Below are 27,145 nucleotides of genomic sequence, written 5' to 3'. Positions count from 1 at the left end.
GAAGCACAGAAACCGGTCTATAATTGGAAAAAATTGATTTTGTCCCCGGATTTAAACAGTAGCGTGACCTTAGCTTGCTACATCTTTTTTGGAAAAACACCAGTAGTAAGGCATAAGTTATTTATATGGCTAAGCGGCGATGCAAGAAGGTTCAGTACAAGCTTAATAGGCCGAATCTGAAGCCTATCGATGTCTATGGCTTTGCTTTTTTTTAGTGACAAGAAAATCGACCATATTTTCTGAGGCGTTACCGGAGAAAAAAAGGCTCTGTGGGGGTTAGAATCCTTTAGGAAGCTCATAGCGCTTTCATTGTGGGAGCATTGCATAAGATTCGTTAAATAGTGATTAAACTTGGTTCCCAGTTCTTGACCCTTGAGTGGTTTATTATCTACTGTCAATTCAAAGTCGTCGTTACGGGGGGTAGTGGGTGCAAAAGTTTATTCAATTCCCGCCACATGACATCCCGCCGGGAGGAAGCCTCAGAAAACACATGTTCGAAGTACATTTTTTTAGTATAGCGTAAGAACTTTGTCACAAAGTTTCGGTATTTTTTAAAGGCTACAAAATTGTCCCTGTTCTTTGTTTTTACAAACTTATGGTACAATAAATCTTTTTTACGGATCACATTCAGACATTCGTCTGTAATCCATGGTTTCCTTATATTCTTATTTTTCTTGACCATCTTAAGAGGAAAAGACTTTTTATATGCATCTTTATATGATTCTAGAAAAGTATCGTAGGCATCATCTGCAGTTGTTGCACAGAAGTAAAGTGTTCCACCAAATAGAGGGAATTTTCTGACGAAAAGTAGTCAAAGTATTCTGATTAATATCGTGAAAAGCGAAAGATTCGCGGCATTGCTTACATCTTAGTATTTCTGTGTGCATTGAGAACATATATATAGCTAAATGGTCACCTATATGTACACCAGTCACACCGGACATGGTACTGCTACTTGTATCACTGGTTATAAATACATCAATAAGACTTTGGGAAAGACGGCCCATACGAATCGGTTCTTTGATCACGTTCATGCAGCCGAAATAACCGAAAAGGAGCTCTAGATTACGCGAATGTGCGCTTGCCTGTAATATGTTAATGTTAAAGTCCCCACCAATAGTTATTTGTAAACCATAAGACGAAACAAAATTGAGAAGGTCTTCTAAAAATGCGAAACAATTTTCGAGTTTTCCATGAGGGGGGCGGTACACAACAACAAAAATAGCATTTTTACATTGCACCGTTAAAGCTTCATAATCTGTCGTAACTGTCGAAAATTTGTTCATTGTACTACAACAAAGCTGTGTAGACACGAGCTGTAACACACCGCCACCTCGCGGTGGGACCTATTTAGAAAGAACGTGTTGAATCCCGAAAGGCGCAACACTTCTGTGTCACTCATATACCAGGTTTCCGTTATCATGACAACGTCGAACTTGAAACTTTCAAAGCTTCGTTTTCTTGTCTTGTAGTTTCACATTCTTCTTTCATTTCCTCGTAGCTTTTGTTGAAGAATTCGCAGCTTTTTTGCATTTCCACATTTTCTTTCCTAGTGGTTTCATATTCTTTTTTAATTTCCTCGTAGCTTTTCTGCATTTCCCTTACTTCTTTTCGAAATTCACGCTTAAGATCAGCGATCTCGCGTCTTAGGTCAGCAATGTCAGTTTTCATGATAAAAGCAATGCGGGATTATACACAAGGGCACACAATAGCAATGACACTGGGTGGTTGGCACCAGAGGCAACAGAAAAAGTGACTGAGTAAGCGAACAAAGATTACTGCAGAATATTCAAACCTGTGAAATAGGAAGGCGACTATCAGGCGACCGTTCTGTTCGCTGCCTCCGCTGCCAAGTGATGCTGAGGTGGACGGAGCGTTCTTTTAAAGGATCCACTTCGTGACGAAAGCCACACGTGGTCCAGGAAACAAGGGGTGTGGAGAGGCGATGTGGCGAGGGGGTGTGGCGTGTCTACCCGCTAACCCGCACTAATCGACTTCAATCCATTCACCTCTTAAGTTTAAGGTTAAGCAGATTCTAGATAACATAAAAATGCTATCAAATATATTTTAAAAGTGGAAATTAGGATTCCCCATTTTTTTAAATCTGATGTTCTCTTAGAGCAGTAACCGAAAGACACAACGGCACTGTATACAAGAAAAAGTTACGTCAATTTTGAGAACTGCGATTGTCTGTGTCTCAGTGCTGTTTGTATATAACTGCCCATTCAAACTATAAGTGGAAGATATGGATGTATTGTTGATGGTGTCCCTGAAGGCCTTCACAAGCGGACAGAGATGCATGCGAATTAACAAGACATTAAAAACTTTACGCGATTTTAAACACCATGTAGAGAAACCATGAAGAATATTCCATGATATGTTGCCTCGTAATATGCGTTATACCTTAAGTTATTCTAAGCGTAAAAGATAATTGGGAGAGATGGGCAGTGCCTAACGCAAACTGATAGTATATACGGACAACTTTACATTAAATTATGGATGTATTGTTGATGGTGTCCCTGAAGGCCTTCACAAGCGGACAGGGATGCATGCGAATTAACAAGACATTAAAAACTTTACGCGATTTTAAACACCATGTAGAGAAACCATGAAGAATATTCCATGATATGTTGCCTCGTAATATGCGTTATAACTTAAGTTATTCTAAACGTAAAAGATAATTGGGAGAGATGGGCAGTGCCTAACGCAAACTGATAGTATATACGGACAACTTTACATTAAATTGAGGGAAATAATTAGAAGAGAACATGATGGGCCTTGGGAACTGCAGACTACGCAAAATATTTCATGGTTCTGTCTGGGGAGTGGCAAAATATCTTCAGACGCAAGGTATGGTACCGAACTGGAAAACTAGAAATCACATTTTTGAAGCTCCGGAACCGGTTCGGAACGGTTCCTTCGATTCGTTCCGGTTCGGGTTCAGTTCCAAAATGGCGGAAAAAATACGGTTCCGGTTCAGTTCCGGTTCCGGGCAAAAATTCGGGTTCGGTTCCGGTTTTCGGTTCGGTTCCGGTTCCGGTTCGACACCCTGGGTGGATGATCATGAGGGAAGCGAAAGAAAAAAACGCTTCCCGTGGCCGGAATCCAACCTGGTTCCTTCGCGGTATGAAGCCGACGTCTATGCGATCGCTCCATTTCAACATGGTCAAACCTCAGTCCAAACTCATGGGACAGACAGAAAACCAGTCACGAGAAATCTTCACGTTCAACCATCGTCGTCGTTCAACGGACGGCTGCATGATTTGTCTTGATACTTCTGGTTTCCTCCATTTTTTTTTTGCAGTCCTGAAATGAGCTTTAGGATGAGCTATTTTGACTCTAAGAAAAATAATTCTGGGGCTGGTAAGAAGCTTTAAATAGGATTTTGAAGGGTGCCATTTTAAGGTCGCGGTCGTCGGAGTACTACTCAAAGAACGTCCTCCCGCAAAAAACGGTTTAAAAATGTTAAGTATTAGCCGAGTTATCGCTCACTAAAAGGGGCCACAAACCAGGCCTGAGGCTTTAGCTCTTCGAACCTCAAAGCACTGCGGATGATACAAGCTCACCAGCTAGGACCAAGACCACCTAGAGACTCCTGTTACGGCTCTGACCCTCTGAGATACGTGTAGTCATTTGTTCCGCTCGGCGCAACGTCACGCTTGTTTTAGCAGACGACGCGCATGCTCCACTTAATACTGGTTGAATGAGGGTGCCGCCGGTCGCTGCTTCTCTCACCCGCCGTGCTGGCGTCCACCCATTACTTTTTGAATAGGGACGTCGAGTGTTCTAAGGCCCGGTGTAGGGGGGGGGGGGGTACAAATTACAAACGGGCACTCACGACAATTTTTGAAGATTTCCATCAAAAACTAGCAGCCCGCTTGCGTTTCTTACATGCGGCGCTTTAGCGCTGATCTGGTCCCTCCGCGGCGGCTTTCCCTACAGCATCGCCGCAGATTTTTGATCGCCGCTTTCACAAGCCAATGCGACCACGATCCCCAGTGCACTTTTCCGACACAATACCATCCCCTTTCCCGCATGTGTAATCAGGTTTTCGCCCATAGCGCCGTTCCGGCGGTCGGTGGCAACTTTTAGCCGCTTCGGCAGACGTCAATTCCCGCGCGCACATATGCATAGCCCACCGCGCAGGGAGGTGATTGTTGCGTTCGCGGGTGGACACGCACGTTTCCGCCTGCAGGAGACGCTGCATGCTTTTAATAAATTTAATAATAAATTTGTTTATTGATCCATAGTGACAATACAGTTATTGTCAGGTCAGCCCAAGCCAGAAAGGCTTGTCGGGCTGTACCCGGCAGTCAGAGGCAGAAACAGAAGGCGTATACATCAGTGCACTGAAACCCGCCGGTAACTAAAAAATATATAAAACTGAACTAACACGTAGGAAAGCAAGCATTCCACATTTCAAAACAGGTTTCCACGGATAAATAATTTCAAAGAACGTTTTGATTGCACAGCAAATATGGCATCAGGAAGTGAATTGAAGGTGGCGGGAACATAATATTTTCTAACGAAGCGTCCAAATCGGTGAAGCATCTGGGTACATCGAAGCGCATATGGTGTCGTAATGGTCTTGCAGGTACATGATTAACAAGGAAATCACTGTTCCAGAAATGAGCACAAATCACTGTTTGTAAAAACAAGTTGTCAAAGGAAGGCAAGTGTAACGCTGAAAAGAGATTGCTGTCATTTGGAAGATTGATATTATAGGCGACACTACGAAGTATGTTTTTCAAAATGGAGTTGACCTTTAAACGCCACGTAGTTGAACAATGATAGTAAACAGTAATGGCATACGGTAAAGAACGGTAAACAAGTGCATGAAGAATGATTTTGCGAGTCTGGAATGTCATAAGATGTCGGCAGTTATAAAAAATGCACGATAATCCCCTGAGCTTACTACAGATATTAGTCAAATGCGTATTCCATGTCATATCATAGTCAAAAGAGATCCCTAAATATTTTACACTGTCGGAATACAAAATCGGCGCACAAGTGCAGGAAACACAAGAAGAAGGGTGTAGAAAAAGTTGTAGATTGAGTGAAATTTGCTTGTGCGGATTTCGAAAACATACGAGCTTTGTTTTTTGTGTGTTTACCGTGATGGAATTAACATCAAACCAGTTCATAACAGAATGCACATCTTTTTGAAGTGCATTAATTGATTCACAGTAAGCGGGGCGTGTCGAGAAAAGGACAGTATCATCAGCGTATTGAAAAATACGGCAATATGTCACCACCAAAGGCAGATCATTTGTGTAAAGATTAAACAATAGGGGCGATAAAATTGAGCCTTGAGGCAAGCCAGATTTTAACAATAATTTAGAACTAGAGTAATCCCCCACACAAACAATCTGCGTTCTGTTGTCCAAGTAGTCCCCTAACAGTGCATTAAATGGACCCCGGAACCCTAGAAGATTTAATTTTTCTAGCAAGAGATTATGGTGTACGAAATTGAATGCTTTGCTTACGTCAAGAAAGAGGCCACATGAAACCTCGTTATTTTCAAAAGCAGTATACAGCAAATCAGAAAAGTCTTCCAAAAGTGCAGTTGTGCATTTTCCCAGAGTGAAGCCATATTGTTCTCGCGATAGGACATCAAACTTTTCCAAAAAACTTGTCATGGTTACGAGAAGATGTTTTTCAAGAATCTGGACAACGGTAGACAGAATGGAAATAGGCCTGTAATTTTCAATTTTTTTGAATGAACCTTCTTTATGTAAAGGCTTTACGAGAGCAGTTTTTAATTCCTTGGGTATATAAGAGTGTTCTATGAAACTATTTATCATTTGCAGAAGTACTTCTTCCAACACTAAAAAATTACGCTGCAGTTCGTGAACACGCACTTTATCGATACCAGGTGCTTTATTTGGGCTAAGGCTAAATAAGATGTCGCGAAGGTTTGCTGCCGTCATCGGGGGGAGGTGCGCTGAAGAAATGTTACTCCTAACATTTCGGAGAGCTTCAGTCCTGTCCAAATGGCCCCCCAAAGGCACCTGAGAGAAAAAAGTGTTGAATTTCTCTACCGTGTCCTGTACGTTGCTGAAATTTTTAGTGATTACTGCCGCTGCGGACCTTCGAGTATTCCGACCGAGTATTTCATTAATGGTAGACCAAGTGCGTCTGGGGCAATGCTTGTTATCCTGGAAAAATTTATTGTAGTGAGAACGTTTTGCGGCGCGCAGTAGAGCGGTGACCCTGTTACGTAATGTTTTGTATTCATTCTTTAGAGAGATATTATTAGGGCAGCGCTTGCAGCGTGCCCAGAGCAAGTCTCTCTCCTTAATAGATCGAAGTATAGCGTTACGTAACCATAGAACATTCCCATTACGTTTTGTTACAATGATGCTTTTTTGAGCACTACTTCTAAGAGTGTTGAGAGTTTTCACAAACTCACTATAAATGTTGAAATGGGAGACGTTCCTTAAAAACCCTGTCCAATCAAAAGTTGCGATCAAACTATCAAATTTTGCTACATCCAGTATTGTTAAGTGCTGCTTCTCTATTCTAACTTATTCTCTATTCTAACTCTATTCTCTTATTCTCTATTCTCTTATTCTTATTCTCTATTCTAACTCTATTCTCTATTTTCACGTTGTCCATTTCGTGTAAACGGCGCGCCACATCTGCAGACGCAGCTAACCTCGTGTGATGTATGGCGGAGATCGACACTCGTCCCTACCAAGAGACGCCGCGTTGCAGGAGAGTCGCTCGCACAGACGGCTGCCCGAACCGCCTGAATCACCAGCGGCCTCCCCGGGAGATAGTGTACTAGAAGAGAACGTTTGTCGTATCGTCTGGGGCTGGTCGCGGGTACTGTAGTCGCGGTGGTCCATTTCGCGATGAACATTTCTGCCAGGGCGCTTCTGTTGTAAGCAGCGACCCTGGCGGCCGTTGCTTAGCAGTCGGCTTCCCAAGTTTCGTTTGTCAAATTATTCTTTTTTATTACCTTAAAAATATTATTTCTCCATCGTATGTGATAAAGGTTTATAAAACACCTGAAATAATTGCGTTTGGTTAAATAAATTTTAAATGGCACTGCCTGTAACAGGAGTTCGGGGAACGCCGGCGCAACATACAATTTTTTCATCGCAAAAAGGATCCGCGTTCTCCATTGGTTCGTCCCCCGCACGACACACCTCTATCTTTTAGTACACTGTACACGGGAGCCGAGAAAGGTAACAGGCTGCAGTAACCGACAGAACAAGCCACTATTGGCGCCGTAGTCTTCAACGCAAGCGTCGATAGACTGCTTCACATCGTATACTCTTATCACATGTGACGTCAATGTTTGGCAGAATAGCGGCGAGTTTTTGCATGTGAACACGGAAAAAACGGAAGATCATTTTTGCATGCTTGTGCGGCCTATGCATTATGCAGAGGTGTGATATTTCTCATATTATGTCGTAAATGCGCACTGTAGCGACTGCGCGCGTGAAGTCACGACCTGTAGAGGCCTACGTAGGGCCCCTATAGGTCTGCTTACAAACGTTGAATGCAAAACCCTAGTGACAATTGCGGTTCCTAAACTGGAAATCAACTACTGATGGTAGCTGTCTCCTTCATATGCATATTTTTTTAGTGGCACGTGGTAATTGTAGGAGGGTATGTTGACGTCGATCACGGCAGACTGGTAATTGGCGAATCAGCGGTGACCTTCTGCGGGCAGGTCTGGGCATGTAAAAATAGGCATAATGCTAGTAAAAATGTCAATAGTACCTTTTTTACTGAGAAAATACAAGTGTGTGTTATTGTAGATACACTGAATTATAATGCCATAAAGCCACCCCTTGCCCAGAAAAGGTTTGTAAATCGTCATCAGCCTATTTTGTTCAGCAACATCTTGCATACCCGCCAGGGTGGACGTCAGGCCGGCGCATACTGGCGTTCGCAGCCAATAGAGACGTCAGGCCAACGCATACCCGCAGGCCGACACATACCCGCTTTTGGAGCCAACGCTACCCGCGTTCGCAGATAACTGCAATTTTGCGCCACGTTTCTGGCGTCACGCATACACGGGGACAGGACGCTTTCCGCCACCTGAGCGACGTAGTGCTTGTGTGAGGCCCACACCTGAAATGTTTCCCGTGTGTTCCACCCTTCCCACTACATCGCCTGGCAGCACTCCGCGTTCCACACCTGATAGCGCACGTTGTGTTTGTGAAGTGAAACTTGTAAGCGTTAAATTAAAAGCGAACTCCTGAACACCAATGTTGGAGTGGGAAGGGGTGACGAATGCCATGACGGCGCAGTTGTTTCAAAGTTTTGGATTTATGTGGCCGCGCAGGAATTTGAGAATGTGACCGTGCCATAATCGCTCCCAATTCATTTAAATGTTGTATCTTATTTCAGCACATTACATCTTGTTCTATCTAATAACGACAACTGCCACTTCATAAATGCTCGTTTGTGCTACCCAGGAAGGTGAGGTCCACTGCAGGAGAGGTTCTAATCTCCACGGCGGGGAAGGGTGGCCGCTCTTGCTCCTCTGGGTTTTGACGATTGCGCGGCTGCGGGATACGACGGTAGTCGCGCGACGCAGTTACATTGGCTTACCTTGGGTGCCAGAAACGTTATACTTGTTTAGGGCTTCCCTTCTGGCGGATTCACTGGGAGTCACTACTTTCACCCACGAGTTCACAGCAGCTACCGAAAAACTAAAGACATCGATTGGCCCCTGGGTTGCAGGGATGTTGGTTCCAGAGCCAGCTTGGCTGTAGGTGCCTGCTTAAGATCGAGAAAACTATTCTAAAAACTGAGCTCATCCCATTTTGTTTCCATTCCGGGCAAAAGGCGCATAATTCCATTCTGATTCTATTCCTCCAAGCATTGTCGGAATTCCATTCCCACTCCATTCCGGGGTCGCAAAAAAAGCGGAATGAATCCAGTCATTACAATCCCGAAGTGGCAACTCCGCAACATTGACACGCGCACAAACACAAGCACGCGCGCACACACACACACGCACACGCACGCAAGCACGCACAGAAACACGCACGCAGGCGCGCGCGCACACACACGCGCGCGCGCTTGTATTTTCGCCCAATGAGGCAAGCAATGCTTCCTCATTGAAAAGAAAATTGGTCGTTCGTCGTTCGTCTGCTACGCTTTTGGTGTACTCTTGTGATAAATTGAAATACGAACAACAGTGCGCGTGGTTTCCAGTACATGCGGCACTCCCCTGGTGAGGGGCCGTGTATACAAAGCAGGAATAAGGTTGGGAAAGCCCTCTGGTAACTTATTCTTTCTGCGCAGGACAAGCCCCTCGCTTAAAATGCGGGTCATATATACTAAAAACCACGCGCACCGTCGATCATATTTCAATTTATCAGGATAGTACAGTAATTGAAAAATGAAACGCTATCGCGAGCGAAAATATGAACCAGAACGCACAAATATCGCGATTTTTTTTCATACAAGTCAAATTGAAGTCAGGCCGTAACGAAGTTCACAAATGTGGCTTTCTAAATATACCACTAGTGTGCTATTGGACATTAATGACATCAATGAAGAGTATTTATCAAATTGGCATGTTCTGGTTGATATTTTTGCGTTAGCATTTCATTTGTGCATGACTGTACCTATGGTTTGAACGGCGTTTTATCTATCCGGGAGCCTGACAGTGCTAAAAACTCCCACCTCCCCTCGCGGGAACCCCTGTGTAGATGCGACGCATAGGCGGAGCGGCGAAGGGACCGCGTTTCGTAGCGCGCATAACGTTGAGGGGACTGCCGGTCCCAGTCGATGACGGCGTTGGCGTACTTGTAAAGCGGCGTGGACTCTAGGTGTTTGAGCTAAGCGTGGATGTTGCTTCGCCGGGGAACGGCACACCAGTTATATGCGCAGCGCGCCCGAAGGAGCGGAAACCACGGAAGAGAGAGTACTGCACATGCGCCGGCCCCAGCGCGTCTGCCGCGGCTATGACGCAACCCAATCCAACACAATCCACTTTATTACAATCCAATCCGAATCCAATCCAATCCAAGCCAAGCCAAGCCAAGCCAATCCAATTCAATTGAATCCAATCCAATGCCCCTCGCGAGAGAGTGTTCGCTATCGGAGAGGAGAGGGGGTGAGCGGCGGAGAGCGCAGCTGGCGCGGCGAGGAGAATGGGGGAGGGGTGGACAGCGCCGACGACAACGACGACGACGCCGGAGGGACAAGGCGAGTGAATCAGATGCTCTGCATCTAAAAATCGAGAACTGTCCGGCGTCGGCGTCACCCTTACCTGTCAAGCGTGTCAGATGGCATTCAAAGGGGTTCCATTGTCCCCACCTTCCACCTACTAACAGGCGAGCCAGAATGAAGGAACAGCTATAAATACTCACTGACTATAGGGAACCTCCGGCGATCGTAACTTGCTAACGATACTTCAGCGACAGGTGACAGCGATTGGGTTGTAGTAGAGATAGTAAGTTGCTTAGTGAGTTCACAAGCAGCTGTAGTGGTCGCCTGCATACCAAGGCTGCAGAACAGTAGCACCAAGAGACAGAAGGCATTGAAGAACGCTATCGGATTTCCTTCGCATCAAACGAGTTCATCGCTGTAGTTTTTTTCTTTAAGTTTAGTTTCTTCCTACAGTCTTATCTCACATAAATACTTGTTTCGAATACCCTAGGATGAATACAACACGCATAAGGCAACTATTTGCTAGCTTCAGTGTGTGATATCTATCTTACGCTAGCAACGACATAAAGAATGACATTTCATAGCATTTAGGTTGCCGCCACCCAAAAAGATTCCGGCTATTCTGTGTGCACCTAAACCTTCTGATCGGTTGAGAGGGAGAGCGCCGCAAAATTTGCAAATGTCAAGGACACCCTAAATATCGAGGTTTGTCCAACTCGATACTTTTTTCTTGACACTAGGCGTTCCAAAACCGTTTCACTAGCCGTTCCCGGAACCGGTTCAGAATGGTTCTTTCGATTCGTTTCGGTTCGGGTTCAGTTCCAAAATGGCGAAAAAAATACGGCTTCGGTTCGGTTCCCGTTCCGGGTAAAAATTCGGGTTCGGTTCCGGTTCGACACCATGCATGAAAGAGCAATGAATCCGAAATGTAGCCAGTGAGGCCGGCGGTTCGGGCCTCATTGGCTACGTGGCAATGGCGAGCACCGGTCTCATGTAACTTCGAAACGGGAAGGTCACGCGTTATACGTATCCCCGAGGAGCATACAGCTTACGATTTGCGACGCCAATAGCAGGAACGGGAACAAGCGAAAATACCGCAACCACTCAACGGGTAAGGAGAAACGTTTTAACGAACCGTAAGGAGTAACACACGAGTAAACACCATCAGCACCTTACCGTTTGGTTTTACGGAGTGGCATGGGCGCACACTTAGTCGTCCCCTTTTTTCGCTTAAACAACGTTTCTTTTTTTGGGTGTGTGGCTGGGTTAAAATCATCTCGGTTACCAAAGGCTAGTTCTTTGAAATTTGTAAACAAAGTTTTACCTTGCAAACGATACTTCGAATGCAACAGTTGCAGAGTAGTCAAGTCACTCCCCGTGACGGCGTAGCGGGGATAGAATCCCGTGTCCGCCACCTGTTTTTTTTTTCTGAGTTGAATGTGCGTGGAACTTGGTGCCATCCGCTGCTCACGACGCCTGTTTTTTTGCCTCTTGGGGTATGTGATGCTTTAGATATAATAAAAAAACGTCACAACGACTCATTTCTTTCAGGGTTTGAGCTTCACCGTGCAGAAGGGCGAGTGCTTTGGCCTGCTTGGAGTGAACGGCGTTGGAAAGACCACCACGTTCCGCATCTTGACTGGGGAGCTGCTCCCGCACGAGGGCGATGCTTATATAACCGGTGTTTCACTTGTACAGACACCGCGACAGGTGAGAACCTGACCGCATGCACTTGAGGAGCGATAGATCCTGCCGCGAGACGGCGGATTTATTATCCCCAGTGAAAATGGAAAACCGATGTAACTCATTGTTGTTTATAATGACAAGCGCAAATCAGATACGTTTATTCAAGAAGCTTTTACAAAAGTTCAGCTTGGATGACCTGGCGAAATGTTTTGATGAAATCACGAGAAATGACGTCAACGTCCTCACAACAATCAGACGCGCCTGGAGAGCTTTGTGCGCTTTGATGTAATCGGCTGAAGGTGGACGGGCACCTTTCAATGTAGGGTTTCTTGATTTAAAGCATAATTACTTGGAAATATTGCACCATTTTGCGATAACATGTTCAAACAATTTCCATATACCAAAAGTCATCGGTTTGAGAAGGTGATATCGAATGTGCCGCCTTTTTCTTGAGCTAAACAGGCAAAATTTTGAATTATTGAGTTGAGTACGCAAGTTACTAAAATGTTAAATTTATGACCAGAAATCACTGAACATACTATTTACATTGCCGCTTTGAATACTAGGTTGGTATTTTATAACGGCCAGGAGAATTACCCACGTTCAATTATAGCAAGGCATTCATTAGAGCTTCTGTTACACACAAACACATCACTCTGGTTCTGAAATTTCAAATTAATAGGAGCATCGTTATACTTATGACTGAATGCGGAATTCAAGAGCGTTAAAATTTTGTGATATTAGCAACGAGTGCCGCACACGGTACCATTTACAAGTATTCCACTCATTCAGGACGTAATATTATAAGGTAATTATAGGGTTTGGTACAGTGACAAAATGTTTACAGGGCTCATATTCTTGTCGAGCGCTGAGTTCCGATATTACCATAGTGTTTAGCGAAATTTAGTTACAGCGCACGACATATTAAGTGCTTTAAATAATTTATGTCAAGAGAAGTCCACAAAATATGTTCATACAAGGGTGCGTTGTTTTTGTGCGCACGTATACCATAAAGTGCCTACACCTACGTCAAACTGTGCACATTCCTTACTTGTACCATTAGCTTGAAATTGAGGTACGAAGCCAGTTCCTGATAAAGACAGACGTACATCCGGATTCGTCAAAATTTTAAATGTAAGCTCTGGTTCCCGGGTAATGCTGTGCTTAAGAGAAATTAGAAACGTATGTAATGACGGCTGTTCCTTTTATTTTTTGCTGCCGATTGTTCTAGACAATAGTTTTCAACTCCTCCTTGAATTAGTTTGTCAAGAAACTGCACTGCTGTGACAGAAATTTAGACCAAAATGAAAAAATAACCAAGCTGTCATTCAAAACAAGCCTGGTCGTCGAAAAAACACTGAGCTTTGTCAAACCAGCCACCATAAAAATGACTCGAGTGGTTTCCGCTTTCAGTTCCGACGCTATATTGGTTACTGCCCCGAGAAGGACGGCGTGCTCGACGTGTTGACCGGCAAGGAGACCGTGCTGTTGTTTGGGCGCCTCAGAGGCCTCGCCATGACTCCTGAGTACACGAACGTCCTCCTCGACATCTTCAACCTCACAGAAATTGCGAATCAGCTCGTACGAACATACAGGTACCAACCAACCGTTTTTTGTGACTCTTCAGATTCTTGCACATCGATCATATATAACAAAAAAAGCATGAGAAAACGATTCTATGAGATCGGCACAGAAATAAGAACGTTTTCTAATTTTGGGGAACTTGTTTCTGGTCTTTCTCGTGTGTCGTTTTTTTACGCTAATAATCATGCTCTTAGTCTTGTTTATTGAACCCTGTAGTATTATGCCTCATTCCGGTGAACTCAGCCGAAGTGACGATGAGCATTGCTACTTTGTGCTAGCAATATGTCTTTCACAGCCTTGTTTTGCTATGAAGAACTGGTGTTTGTTTCTCGAAATTGAACCCTGTAGTATTATGCCTCATTCCGGCGAACTCGACTGAGGTGCCGATGAATATTGCTACTTTCTGCTAGTAACATGGCTTTCAGAGCCTTGTTTTGCTATGAAGAACTTGTGTTTGTTTCTCGAAATTGATATTAGCTCTAACTAAAAAGAAGAAGAACCACATTTTAATGCAGAAAACAGGCGCTCTTGATAGAGCCACGCATCAAGCATTCTAGAGAGCAGGCTAAGCATTCGTCCTTCTTAGGTATTGTGACCCATACAAAGTTTTTGCTCAAGTATTTGTGTCGCAGACTCCACAACTCACCGTCGGCTCTTAATAAAAGCTTCTCCTCTGGGGTTCGTAGCAGGAGACCGACGTTACTGAACGCGTGAAACTGTGGTCCAGGTTTATACATACAAACATATCCATAACAGTCCTAGACACGACGAGCCATTTTGGGAGAATTTTTAGCACTTCATTAAAAGCATCGATGGTGATACCACCTTAGATTTTGAAACAAAATCGGTCATCTTGGTCATGGCCCACAATGTCCACCTTGCTGAAAACCGGTCATACACCCTGAGGAAATGGTTGATACGAACAAATTCACCTGGCAAAGTTGCTTTTTCTTTAGGACAAGGACACCTCAAAGAAAGACAATTAAAACCTATACGTTGCAATACAGCTACCTTGCAATTGAACCGGCCCGCCTACTGCGCTTTACATGCATCCTAGCTTATTCCAGGATAGCTACACGCAGCATAGGTACACCCGTTGATAGCTACATTGATGGTTTGCTCTCGCGAAAGCATTATAAGCCCTATGAGGCAAAAGTACCGGCGTTTTGAGCAGTGAATGAGCTCAAAAATATTCTTGCCTTCAAATAATAAAGTGCAGGGAAGGAACGGGAATCAAGCCCAGAGACCCGCAGTGACAGCCAAGTATCCGAACAGCTCTACATCTGATTTTTATTCGCAAGTTTTAAACATTACCAAGAACAGTGCTACATATATTGACAACGCTGCCTTTTCCAAAGACATCGTAACATGTCAAAAACGACGCATAGAAAATACATCTCAAATGTGTTGAGAAATTGTGCAGAAGCCACCCAGACGTACATGGTTGAACCTTGACTACCTGTACAATGTGGTGGAAACTTTCACAAAAATAGTTCCTTGGAGGTCTGCCACCAACTTTTAAGTGACCTGCTGAAATTCGAAACCTGCGTTTTTCAGGGAGTACCGAAGACGCAAGAACATCATTAAACACCACATTACCATTTTCACCACTGAAAATAAGATACATCAGGATACAGCAGAAGATCTTTTTTAGCCTTCTCTGAAAAATCTCTTACAAAAGCCCAGAAATACATGTGCAACAGTTTCGAGTTAACTGCACAACAAACCGTCAACTCCCCCAAGTCTCAAACAAACCGTTCTAAAATGTACATGTTTAACGTCTACTACAACAGCGTCAATACCTTACTTCTGTGCACACTTAAGTCTGCGTATGTCCTTTCAGTTGGAAAGCACTATGGGCAGTAATGGCGACACTCTATGCTACATCGCATGTGCATCACCTTCGTTTTAAATGGATACCTTGTTACCTATTCGTAGCAGCTCAGTGCGGGGTTCCCATAGGTTTTCTGATTGCCCACACGAGGAGAAGGCCAATGGCGACAACACCTTCAGTCAGTTGCAGGGATGCGAATCGAACCCATATGCACACAGGGACACGTGACTTGAGATTGTTTTATCATAGCGCGTAGCTATGCTAAACGACTCTCCAACAGCGCATGCGCACGCGGGCACTGCGCTGGGAGCTGTTCCACCTGCGAAAGAATGTGCGCAGACACATTGTCTTTAGAACGGTCGAAATGACCCCTTAATTAATGGGTGCGTGCGCACTCGGGTGCCGGGACCCGCAACCGGAGGGGTAGCTTACACTACCCCCTATGGTAAAGCCCTCCAAGAAGTATTCTAAGCATGCGCTACCTGGACAGTGCTCTTCAGGGACATCTATGTCTCCTTACGTGCTTTGGATGCGAAAGCACAATGGCTTCTCCTGGCAAAAGCTTGCCGCTTTACCCCGCCTGTGTCATACTATGTTAGCGTAGTACAAATACGTCCCGGTTTACTGCGGACTTTCTAACGATCTTCAGAACGGTCACTCAAGGGAAGATGGACCAATGAAGATAACACCTGTAATGAAACCTCACGCAAGATTTAGCAATTTTTATTTCGCTGAGACGACAGCATAAAATTCCCACGTAACCCCTAAAATGTATTGCCCAAGCAAGAAGGCAGCATACCGCCTATCCACAATTTTATATGGTCGCAGTGTTGCACTGAAACCACTTAAGAAGACTTCAAGGCCCTAGTCATTTTTTTTTGCAAGATGAAACTGCAGCTGAGCAGTGGCCATTGGAGTGAGAGGATTCAAAGGTTAAAATCGAACAGAAAACTCAAACTAGGCATAATGCCATGGTATTGCTCGCAGTACGTGTCCCAACATCTAGAATTTATAGCACTGGTATCAATACAACCTGTCGCAACTTTAGTCATTTTTTGAAACAAGTACGTGAGATTTGTGTTTGTCCTCATTTCTGCAATTTTTAAGGTTTAAGCCTTCCGAAACACTTTAGCGTTTTTTCCCCAGCCGTGCAGCCAAAATGTCGTTCGAAGATACCACCAGGAAATTTTTTTTATTCCTAACACTCTGTAGCGGTTTCTCAATCTCGAAAATGTTTAACGACCATTTTCTACATACTTGCTACTTCGTTGAAAATTTTTGGTTCTGAGGAGCTTGAGGAATCGCCGAATCAACAATCGCGGAATGGTTGCCGTTTTTTACTTTCAACGGCGCGCATATTAAAAGTAGAAAACCACCTTTTCTTCGGCACCATAGGAAGTTTCGTGATCATATGTGTTACTAGCACGGGCAATGTAATCGGCAGTTGGATACATTAATTTTTATCTGCCGACGTTGGAAACTTTGAAATACTTTTTTTATGTGTGCACTCTCAGCAGCGGCAACCGGCGGACACTGTCGTTGTGCATCGCTGTGTTAGGCGTGCCCCGTCTTCTGCTGCTGGACGAGCCGTACGTTGGAATCGGCAGCTCGGCACGCAAGCGCATCATCAACTTCATCAGCGCCATCCAGAAAGCTACCGAGGCTTCCATCGTGCTCAGTTCTCACAGGTGTGTCATTGTAAACGTTAGTTACACAAGCAAGTGCCCCAAGCCCTTTTTTTTGCTTTTTGGGATCAAGCTTAGGCACAACTGCTTCCAGTCGAGGCACAACGAAGTTAGTCCTTGAAACAGACGCACCAATGTTTGTATGCATGCATGTATGCGTGTACGTATGCATGCATGTATGCATGCATGTATGCATGTATGTAGGTAGGCTGTATGTATGTATGTTGGTAATGGGTGTAGGTATGCATGCATGTATGAATGTGGGTATTATGTATGTGTGTATGTATTTACGTGCGTAAGTGTATGTATGTACGCACGTACGTACTAGCGGCAGTACCCGGCGAGGAGGAGGAGGAAAACATTTATTCATATCAAATAACAGCGCTGCGAGTGGAGTCCTCAGTCCAGGACCCCAGTAGAGCTTGCTGCCGCCTTCGCCCTCTCGATCAGCCGAAGCTGACGGTCAGGATCTGAGCTGGCCAGCTCTCGCTCCCACTGCTCTAAAGTTGGATTTCGTATTCTGCCTATATTCTTATTATGTTGACAAGCCCACACCATGTGATATAAGGTTGAGAGTTCTCCACAGTGAGGGCAAGTGGATGTATACATTGGGGGGAATATAGCGTGGAGCCTGGTAGGGTGCGGAAAAGTATTGGTCTGTAGCTGCCTATGTGAGGTTTCTTGCTCTTTTGTGAGGGATTTATGGCCTGGCGGATATATCTGTCGGGAAAGCCTATAATGTTGAGTGATCTCTCTGTACGTGACTAACGGCTGGTTAACCCTCTATTGATCTTCTTGTGGAGCCCGGCCGGCTAATTCTCGGGCACTCGTGTGAGCCACGACGTTTCCACGAAGACTGGAGTGGGCAGGTGTCCAGAGGATAGTCACATTTCTCCTAGGAGGGTTTTGCTGGAGGATTTGAAGGGCGGTTTTGGAAATTCGTCCATTTATATAATTCCTGCATGCTCCGTGTGAGTCTGAGATTACAGTCATGGCTTCAGTTTGAGAGATGGCAAGCGCAATGACTGTTTCTTCCGCTTGCAGTGTATTGGCGAGTCTGAGTGTCAGGCTCGTAAGTGTTCGCACCGTGTCAGTGACCACTGCCGTCATAGCATGCTGTCGGGCGTAGTCTGAAGCGTCTGTGTACACCACCCTGCTTTGTTGCCCATATATTGTCTCTAAGTTTTCGACTCTGGCTGTTCTTCGGCCCTCATGGTGCTGAGGGTGCATATTTCGAGGTAGAGGGGAAACCTTGACGTTTTCTCTGATTTCTTCGGGAATATCTTCCATGGCAGGCCCCGAATTCACTACTAAATATCTGAGACGGCGCAAAAGGTGACGGCCAGTTGGAGAGATGGCGAGTCGTTGCTGCTGAGCGGTCAGGTGGGCTTCTATGAGCTCGTCTACGGTGCTGTGGAGTCCAAGCCCAAGCAGTTTCTCGGTCAATGTGCTTATCGGTAGTCCGAGGGCTTGTTTGTAGGCCTTCCTGATTAGTGCGTCCAACTTATTGCGTTCAGACGTTTTGAGTGTGGCATAGGGAGCGATGTAGACAATTCTGGATACAACGAAAGCTTATACGAGACGAATCGTGTCTTGTTCTTTCATTCCGTGCTTCTTGTTTGTGATACGGCGTAGCATGCGGGTGATTTGACTGATCAAAGGGTCGAGTTTGCGGATCACCTGAGAGTTAGAACAGTCTTCTTGAAGGGTCATCCCTAATATTTTGATGGAGGGTGAAGGTTTGATGAGGACCCCATCTAATTCTATTTCTATGGTTGTCTTAGTGGCATTCTTGAGTCGAGATCTCTTTTGCACCAGTAGGAGTTCTGACTTCTGAGGGGCGCATTTGAGGCCGCAGTTTGCTGCATAGGTTCGGACAACGTCTGCAGCCTGTTGTAATTTGTCTTGCATTTCGCCTTCTGAGCCTTCCCCTATCCAGATCGTGATGTCGTCAGCATATATTCCGTGGTGCAGACCTGGACTTTGATCCAGTTGCTTTGGAAAGTTGATGAGGGCAATATTGAAGAGAAGCGGGGAAAGCACCGCCCCCTGCGGAGTGCCCTTGCATCCAATCGTGATGGGTTGAGAGATCACGTCCCCAACTTTGATGACAGCCACACGACCCGTTAGGAAGTCTCGAATGTATGCGTACATTCGTTCCCCGCAGCCAAGGTTATTAAGGTTTTGGAGGATGACTTTGTGATTGACGTTATCGAACGCCCCCTTTAGGTCGAGGGCCAAAATGGCCTTCGGTGTGAGCTTGTTGGTTTTGCTCAGAACATCTTTAATTTGTAAGAGAATGTCTTGAGTTGAATGATGTGGCCGGAAACCAAACATTGTGTGTGGCATGCGTTGGGATTCTTCAAGCTAGCCCTGGAGTCTGTTAAGAGCAACATGCTCCATGAGCTTTCCAATACATGAAGTAAGAGAAATCGGTCTGAGATTTTTTATGCTCGGGTCTTTGCCCGGCTTTGGGATAAGCCTGACCTCGGCTTCTTTCCATGTTGAGGGTATGGCGTCTCTCTCCCAACAATCGTTCATGTATGCCGTGAGTGCACAGATTGAGTTGTCATCAATATTTGACAGAGCTCTGTTGGTGATTTGGTCCATTCCTGGTGATATGTTCTTCCAGATTTTTGCAAGGGCTGCCCTAACCTCTGCCTCGGTGATAGGGCGGTCGAGGTGAGCGTTTGGGGTGCCATTGTACGGAGGCGGGTGGAAAGGGGGTGAACTGGGTATGTAGCGCGATTGGAGAGCACGAAGCAAATCGTCTGTGGTTCTCGGAAATTGAAGAATGATTGTCTGCATGGTTTTACTAGTTTCTCCTTTGCTTTTTGTCGGGGTCAATGAGGTATCGGAGGAGACTCCAGGTTTTGGATGTGCTTAGAGTGCCTCGGAGCTCATCACATTTTCCAAGCCAGTTCTGCCGGCAGAGCTTCGTTGCGTAGGCCTCTGCCTCCTTCGTCAGTTTTGCAATGCTTAGCTTAAGCTTCCGGTTGTGTTTTTGTTTCCTCCATCGCCTAGTGAGGCTGTGCCTAGCTTCCAACAAATGAAAGAGATGGCTGTCTATAGCTGGGGTCTGGGTGGTGGTTTGGAGGACTCTGGTGTGGTTTTTAATGTCTTCTCGCAGTTTCTGTGCCCAATTCTTGATGTCTATGATGTGGTCCTTTGGAGTTTGTTGCCGGCTTTCCCTTAAATTATGCCAATCTGTTATTCGAGCTTCACTGAGATGCCTTCGGTAGAGGGATCCCTGAAGCTCAGTCTCGATTATCATGTGGTCACTCCCAAGGTTTTCCTCCAGATTGTGCCAGGAGTTGTGGGGGGCGTTTTTAGCGAGAGTGAGGTCGGGGCAAGTATCCCGCGAGACGCTGTTCCCCACTCTTGTTGGTTCGGCTGGATTAGTGAGTAGCGTCAGGTTCTCTTCATCCATACAGTCTGCGACTTCTCTCCCTAGATTATTATAGTAGGAGTACCCCCAGGCAGGATGAGCTGCATTGATGTCTCCTATTATAAGGAGGGGGCTTGTGCCCGCTTTCATAGTCACCTGGTGGAAGAGAGAAGCGAGACCAGCTCTTTTATTCTTCGGGCGACAGTAAACATTGAGAATGAAAGTGCTGCGTTCTTTGCCGGGTTTCTGTGTGATTAGTTCCGTAAGCGTGTGATCGTGCTTGCTTGCAGTGAGGATGTGTTGGACGGCAATAATGTCCTTTATGACGAGGGTGCAGACATCTCGACCTTCTTGCGTGGTGTGCGTAATGTAGCCAGGAAGCTTGGCAGTGGCGTTAGTTTCCTGTAGGGCAATAATATCTGGGGGGTATTCAACGGAGCCAATGTATTGATGCAGAAGTCTTTGCTTTTCCTTGCATCCTCTACAATTCCACTGCCACATGCGGAGGGTGGGGGAGGTTGCGTGTCCTGGGGCTAGCCATTGTTGATGGTAGACAGTTCTATCTGGGTTGCGTCGGTGGGTCCTGGGTATTGATACGGTTTTTCTTTTCTGGCCAGACGACCAAGGATTGATGGCTGTTGGGCTTCGAGCTTATCTAAACGAGCGTTTATCTGCTTAACGGTTTGTTGATTCTGAGTAGATAGCTCACTTATTGGTGACGACAGGCTGTGGTATTCTTGTAGCAGCTCAGCTATGGTCCCGGATTGTGCCATGTCTGGTGCGCTCGAAGTGGGGGAGGAAGCGTCTGATTTCGGGGCAGATTCTATCTCGCGCTTTTTGTCGCTGGGCGGAGTGTTTGGTTTAGCCGTGGCGGGGGGTTGTTCCTGTGTTATTAAAGATTTAAGAGTGTGTAGCTCAGCACGTAATGCTTTAATTTCCTGTTGTAGCTTTGTACAATCACTACAAGGTGCTTTAGGGGGGCGAGCAACGGGAGTGAGAAGATTGGCCAAGCTCACCTGATTGATGTTGCTTCCCGCGTTGTTGGCCCGATCAACAGGTGCTTTGGATTTCGAACGGCTCCGATTATTGCCGCTGCGGAGATCCCGGGAATGACTGGAACCTGGACCTGGCCTGGTAGCTTGCTTCTTTGCCCCTGGACTTGCTTCTGGATCTTCGGGTGATGTCTTCCTGTCGTAGGGTGTGTTCGCTATCCCATTTCTTTTTCTTGAGTATATAGGGCTCCTTGAATTGTTATTTGCACTCCTTGTCAGCCGTTAGGTGACTGCCTTGGCAGAGAGCACAGGTAGGGTTGCACAGGTGTCCTTGCTCAGGATTGTGCACTCCACATTTGCAGCAAGCCACCACAGTAGGGGTTGCGCACACGTCCGCACGGTGTCCGAGTTTCTAGCGCGTGAAGCAGTACTCGACCGTCGTCCTGTAGATGTAGCAGCGGGTTTCGACCCCCTTGTAGTAAACATAGAATGGTACTTTGGAGCCCAGTATTGTAACGACGACGGAGTTGGTCTTTCCGAGTCTTCTGGACGCCACGAATTCATATCCTGGTAGCCAGAGGTCTCCTAGGATGTCTTCCGGGGTGTAGTGATCTGGTACGTCGTGTATGACCCCCTTGCAGGAGTCATGCGGGTAGAGTCCGTAGAGGCTTACGCCGTGTGTGCTGTCTTGAAGTTTGAGCTGGGTAGCTGTACTGAGTACCCGTGCTACTTGCTCGTGCGGTGTGCTGACGGTCATGATGTTCTGACCGTGATCAGTACGAACACGCAGGTGGGCCTGCTTCCACGTGAGTCTTGCTGCGGACAGGAGGCTGTCGGAGAGCGTAGCTGCATGTTTTCTCAAGTCAAAGCCGTCTTTGGGGCGGATGACCACCTTGAAGTCGTTCTTGGGGAGTGTCGGTGGTTTTGGGGGCGTGATTTGTTTAGTACTCTTGATTGTTTCTATCTCGGGAACGAGGCTGTCTGCTACTCCATCTCCGGTCAGTTTCTTGGCCGCCTTCTTCGTATATTTACTGACGACGTCGATCCAATCTTCTTGGGTGTCCGCTGTGCTTGAGGTTTCAGCCTCATCTTCGATATCCATGCCATTGTCTCGCGTCAGGGGTGCCGCGTCATTGTTTGAAGGCGTCTCCTCTATCACCGCTGGCGGCGGAATCGCGGAGCCGCGCCGGTGTCAATCTTGTTCCAAGTAGGCTTAGCGTGCGACCGCCGTTTCGGAACTTCAAATGGCGATAAAATCGTAAAATATTGACTCACGGTGGCAAATGTGGTATCCCCGTGATCCTTATGCGTTCCGCGATCTGGTACTGAGCTTCTTTCGTCGAAGAAAGGGTTTTTTTTCGTTGGAACGAAACCTCCGGAGCCCATGCTGAGATGGACTGCTTGCGTTGGCCCCCTGGTGGCCAGTGGCAGTACCAGGCGATGCCAGGATGGGCCACTGTACGGACTACACGAATGGGTATAAAACTTGTTGGATTACCTCTTATTCGTCTTACCTCGAAACTGTACACAATAAGCGACTCCTGCTTGCTGTCAATGCATGGAGTCCTCCTGGAGGCGTACGGATATGGGAAATTGCTGGAACTCGTGCGTTATTCGAACTATTTTGATCGATATTCTTCCAAGACAGTGTATTCAAAGGACTACTGACTCATGGAACTATTATCTTGTAAGTGTAAAAGATAGCCATCAATCACTTATAATAAAGAACATGGGCTCTTACGGGATGCGTGTGGTCGCAGAAATTCCCAACAGATGGAGAGCGCTCTGCCACAAGAGAAAATGGAAATGAATTCCATTTAGAGAAGCGTGTAATTTCGAAAATCCCGCTCGCCTCTAATATTCTAGTTGGTCTCAATACTGAAATTTGTTTTTAGACAACTTTACGGGCAGAATTGATAACCAAAAAGGAATTGTATGTATCAGAGGTCGGAGCATTTAGAAATCCGTAAGAACAGGTAATGTTCCAAAAATACTTATCCTCCCTATCACATTACAGAAATATTTTGCAAAACAGCTTTTCCGCATTTGCATTGGTTACGCATATCAACAAAAACCTGTTAGAAATCTCAACCAAATATTTAGCAGTTCTCGGGGGGCTAAAGTGTTAAAAAAATTCGGCCGTATCGAGCTCTTTCACCATAATAGAAATGTGCTCATCAAATTTGAAGTATCTACAACCAGCTGCTTGCTTCAGCAGTCACATCAAATGTTAGGCCTTTTCGACCCGTCATGGGTGTAATTTTTAAAAAAATCATTTTCCTGCTTTAAGTGGCATCGCAGGCCGAAATCGTTAGAATTGGTTTGGTGCATTTCTAGGAGTAAAATTTATCGGTGAAAACCAATTGGTTGATTCAAGCAGTGAAACACATATTAGGGGATCTTTCGAAACATCGACATTCTCTGCCACATGCAGACTATAGCCAATAGTGTTGGTTTGGGTAAAACTGTGAAATGACTTTTTAGAGAATCTTACGAGCTAAAATCAGCAAAAAACTATTCAATACCTGAACGGGGGAGCGAGATAATCACGAATTTAGAAAAACAATTCAGGCCAACCCACCATGTGGATGTGGTTGGAAAACGAAGCTGTAAACGGCACCCACAACGATTACGCATGGGGCGTCACTTGAATTCCCTCACGTCACTCTACAAATAGTGAAACCAGAGAGAAATGAAATGCACTTAACCACACCCGTTGTTAGTTCAAAGAAATATTCTTAGTAAGTATTAAATCAATGCATGATGTATGAACGGTGGTTGATTGAGTTGTATTGGTGTAGCACATGAGTGGAAACATTTTTTTACAAAATTAAAGGAAGCTCAAAACCGGTGTTAGACGATCTCACTTCTCCGTTTCTGCCGCCGCGGACGGAGGCGACGAGATTGGTGGCATAGAAGGAAGGAGGAGCAGGATGAGGAGGAAGAAATACTTCTATTCAGATATCTGAACGGCCCAGAGTGTGGCCCAGGAGAGTGGTTCCTTCTTCACAGTGCGCGCCGCCTGTCCACCAGCTGAAGTTGGGTAGGCGGAGAGGGGCTGGGCAGCAGCAACTCCCATTGCTTTTGTTGGTAGTTGACGGAAAGAGAGGAGAGTGCTCAGGGCTAAAGTCGCCCACCCCGCGTATGTGGCGGAGTGTTCCTACTTCTGAGCAAAATTTAGATTCAGCGTAGTGGCGATTCGGGTGCATTAAGGGAAGACACGTCGAGTGTGGGAAGGAGCCGGATTGTAAGAGCCGTAGGGTAGTTGTTCTCTGGAAAGGTCAGGTTAGGGCGAAGGTAGGGTCTGTCTCTGAAGGCGATAATGCTGGGCTATGTCCCTGAACGTGACGAGCGGTGACTGTCCTCGTGTAGCTCCATAGCCGGGGAGGGGGGGGGGAGGGGTTAAAGCGCAGGCTTGTTGGTGGGCGTGTTCGGTGCCCTTCATTGAAGCGTGAGCGGGTCTCCAGATGAGCTGGATGCAATCGTTTGTAGAGTGTTTTTTTCTAGCACACGCAGTGCAGGTCGGGACACTCAACCCGACTGGTAATTTTGCTAGGCTTTGGGAAGCGGTGACTACCTTCCGAACCCCTGGTTGAGTGAGAGACAAGGCAATGGCTGCCTCTTCTGCCGCCGTGATGTCTTGGGTCTTGAGTGAGGCACACGCAAGGAGGTTAGTTCTGGAGGTAGCCACGATGATGGCCTACTGCTGCTCTCGATGTTGGGAGGCATCTGTGTATACGACTTCATGATCGCCACCGAGGATGAGGTCGAGCGCTGGAGCCCGTCCTTGTCGGCGACTCCCGTCGTGTGAGGGGTTCATATTTTTAAGCAAAGGGAGAATCTTTAGTTCTTGTCGTCAAGAGTCCGGGATTACATGAAGCGGAGTTACATTCTGTGCTGACCATCAAGGAGCATTCGAATGTGTTCCTTGATGTGTCGTTTGGTGTGAGGGCGGACGACAAGTAACTGTGATTTCTTGCTTGAACACTGGAGGCCACAGGCTTTAGGACATTGAGATGACATGCGTTGGTGTTAGCGTCCTTTAATTTTTGCAATTTCTAGCACACCCGCAAGGCGCGCAGGGCCGCTAGACGTGCCACGTTACGCGAGAGGTCGCGTAACGCTATCACGTGATATTCAGCGAGAATGCAGGGGGTAAACCCGTATATGAATGAGCTCGGTGAGTACACCAGCTGCATTCCCCGTTTCCGCTTGGGCTCGTACTAAATCGGTAAGACAACGGGCGCTCGCTTTGGTACTTTATTAGTTCCAGGTTCGATTCCTGGCGGCGCCAGGAAATTCTTTTATTTGTTCGCGGGAGTTTTCTGTTGACACCAATGGTCGCGAAAGAACCCTTGGGGGGTAGAGGTGAAAAGCTTTGCTTTAAAACACAATTCCCCCGCTTTCTTCTGTTAAGCATGATTTCCGAAAATCACGCTTCAGTGAGCACCTACACCATGAGAAAAATATGCTCCGAAAGTTTCAAGTCGCTGGGTTCAGCACTTTCCGTTAGACATTTACGATCAGTCAGTCAGTCAGTCAGTCAGTCGGGCGCTTCATTTTATAAGTATGGATTTATGTTGTATGTGTGCATATGTGGATGTATGGATGTATGTATGTATGTATGTATGTATGTATGTATGTATGTATGTATGTATGTATGTATGTATGCATGCATGCATGCATGCATGTATACATGTTTGTATGCAAGTACGTATGCGTGTACGTATTTATTTGTGTGTGTATGTATGTTTGTTTGTATGTATGCATGTATGTATGTATGTATGTATGTATGTATGTATGTATTTATGTGTGCATGCATTTATACATGTTTGTATGCAAGTACGTATTTATTTATGTGTTTATGTATGTTTGTTTGTATGTATGCATGTATGTATGTATGTATGTACAGCCACGATCAAAACTTTACGGACCAGGGCAATGGCAATTTTAGAATATTTCTCTTCCTATGGCAGCCCGACAAACTGTCGAATGCATGCAAGATGTATCTGTACTGAACTAATGAAAACTACCGCAGATAGTACTCTGGGCTGCCGTGTGGCAGAGAAATAAGTCAAAATTGCTGCTTCCGTGGTCCGTAAACTTGTGCTCTTGGGTGTATGTATGTATGCGTGTATGTTTGTATGTATGTATGTATGTATGTATGTATGTATGTATGCATGTATGTGCGTATGCATGTATGTATGTATATATGTATGTGCGTATGCATGTATGTATGTATGCGTGTATGCATGTATGTATGTGTGTATGTATGTATGTATGCGTGTACGCATGTATGTATGTATGCATGCATGTATGCATGTATGTACGTGTGCATGTATGTATGTATGTATGTATGTATGTATGTACGTATGTATGTATGCATGCATGTGATTGTAGGGTTTAACGCGCCGACGCAACGAAGGCGATGAGGCGCGCCGTAGGGGAGGGCTCCGGATTAATTTTGACCACCTGGGGATCTTTAACGTGCACCGAAATCTCGTATACACGGGCGTTTTTGCTTTTCGCCTCCATCAGAAAAGCGGCCGCCGCGGCCGGGAATCGAAACCGCGACCTCGTGCTCAGCAGCGCAACGCCGATATGCATGCATGTATGCATGTATGTATATATGTTGTGTGTATGTATGTATGTATGTATGTATGAATGCATGTATGTATGTATGCGCAGTCTGCCAATATTTTGTAGGCCACGACCACAGCGGCCAAAGCAGGCGCACGGCCGAGCAGGGGCGCGGCGGTGGCCGCTGTCGGCCGGTTGCGCGGCTAAAGAGAGCGAGGGAAAATTTCGCTTTTGCTTTACTGGTGTGGCAGTC

The 27,145-nt window shown here is 45.8% G+C and overlaps 1 protein-coding gene across 1 annotated transcript in view; it reads left to right on the top strand.

Annotated features, from left to right (window-relative positions):
• The window catches only part of LOC144168032 (retinal-specific phospholipid-transporting ATPase ABCA4-like), an 87,618-nt gene that overhangs the window by 44,084 nt on the left and 16,389 nt on the right, over positions 1–27,145 (top strand). The window contains exons 8-10 of the mRNA XM_077697121.1: positions 11,695–11,853; positions 13,243–13,424; positions 16,762–16,935. Of these exons, the coding sequence (XP_077553247.1) occupies positions 11,695–11,853; positions 13,243–13,424; positions 16,762–16,935 (515 nt within the window). The remainder of the gene's footprint in view (positions 1–11,694; positions 11,854–13,242; positions 13,425–16,761; positions 16,936–27,145) is intronic.

Source organism: Haemaphysalis longicornis, unplaced genomic scaffold, assembly GCF_048455015.1.
Source record: "Haemaphysalis longicornis isolate Haplotype H1 unplaced genomic scaffold, Haemaphysalis longicornis Haplotype H1 scaffold_2, whole genome shotgun sequence".
Taxonomy (NCBI): Eukaryota; Metazoa; Arthropoda; class Arachnida; order Ixodida; family Ixodidae; genus Haemaphysalis; species Haemaphysalis longicornis.
The sequence above is the reverse complement of the archived record's forward strand: the minus strand, read 5'-3'. Positions and strand labels throughout refer to the sequence as shown.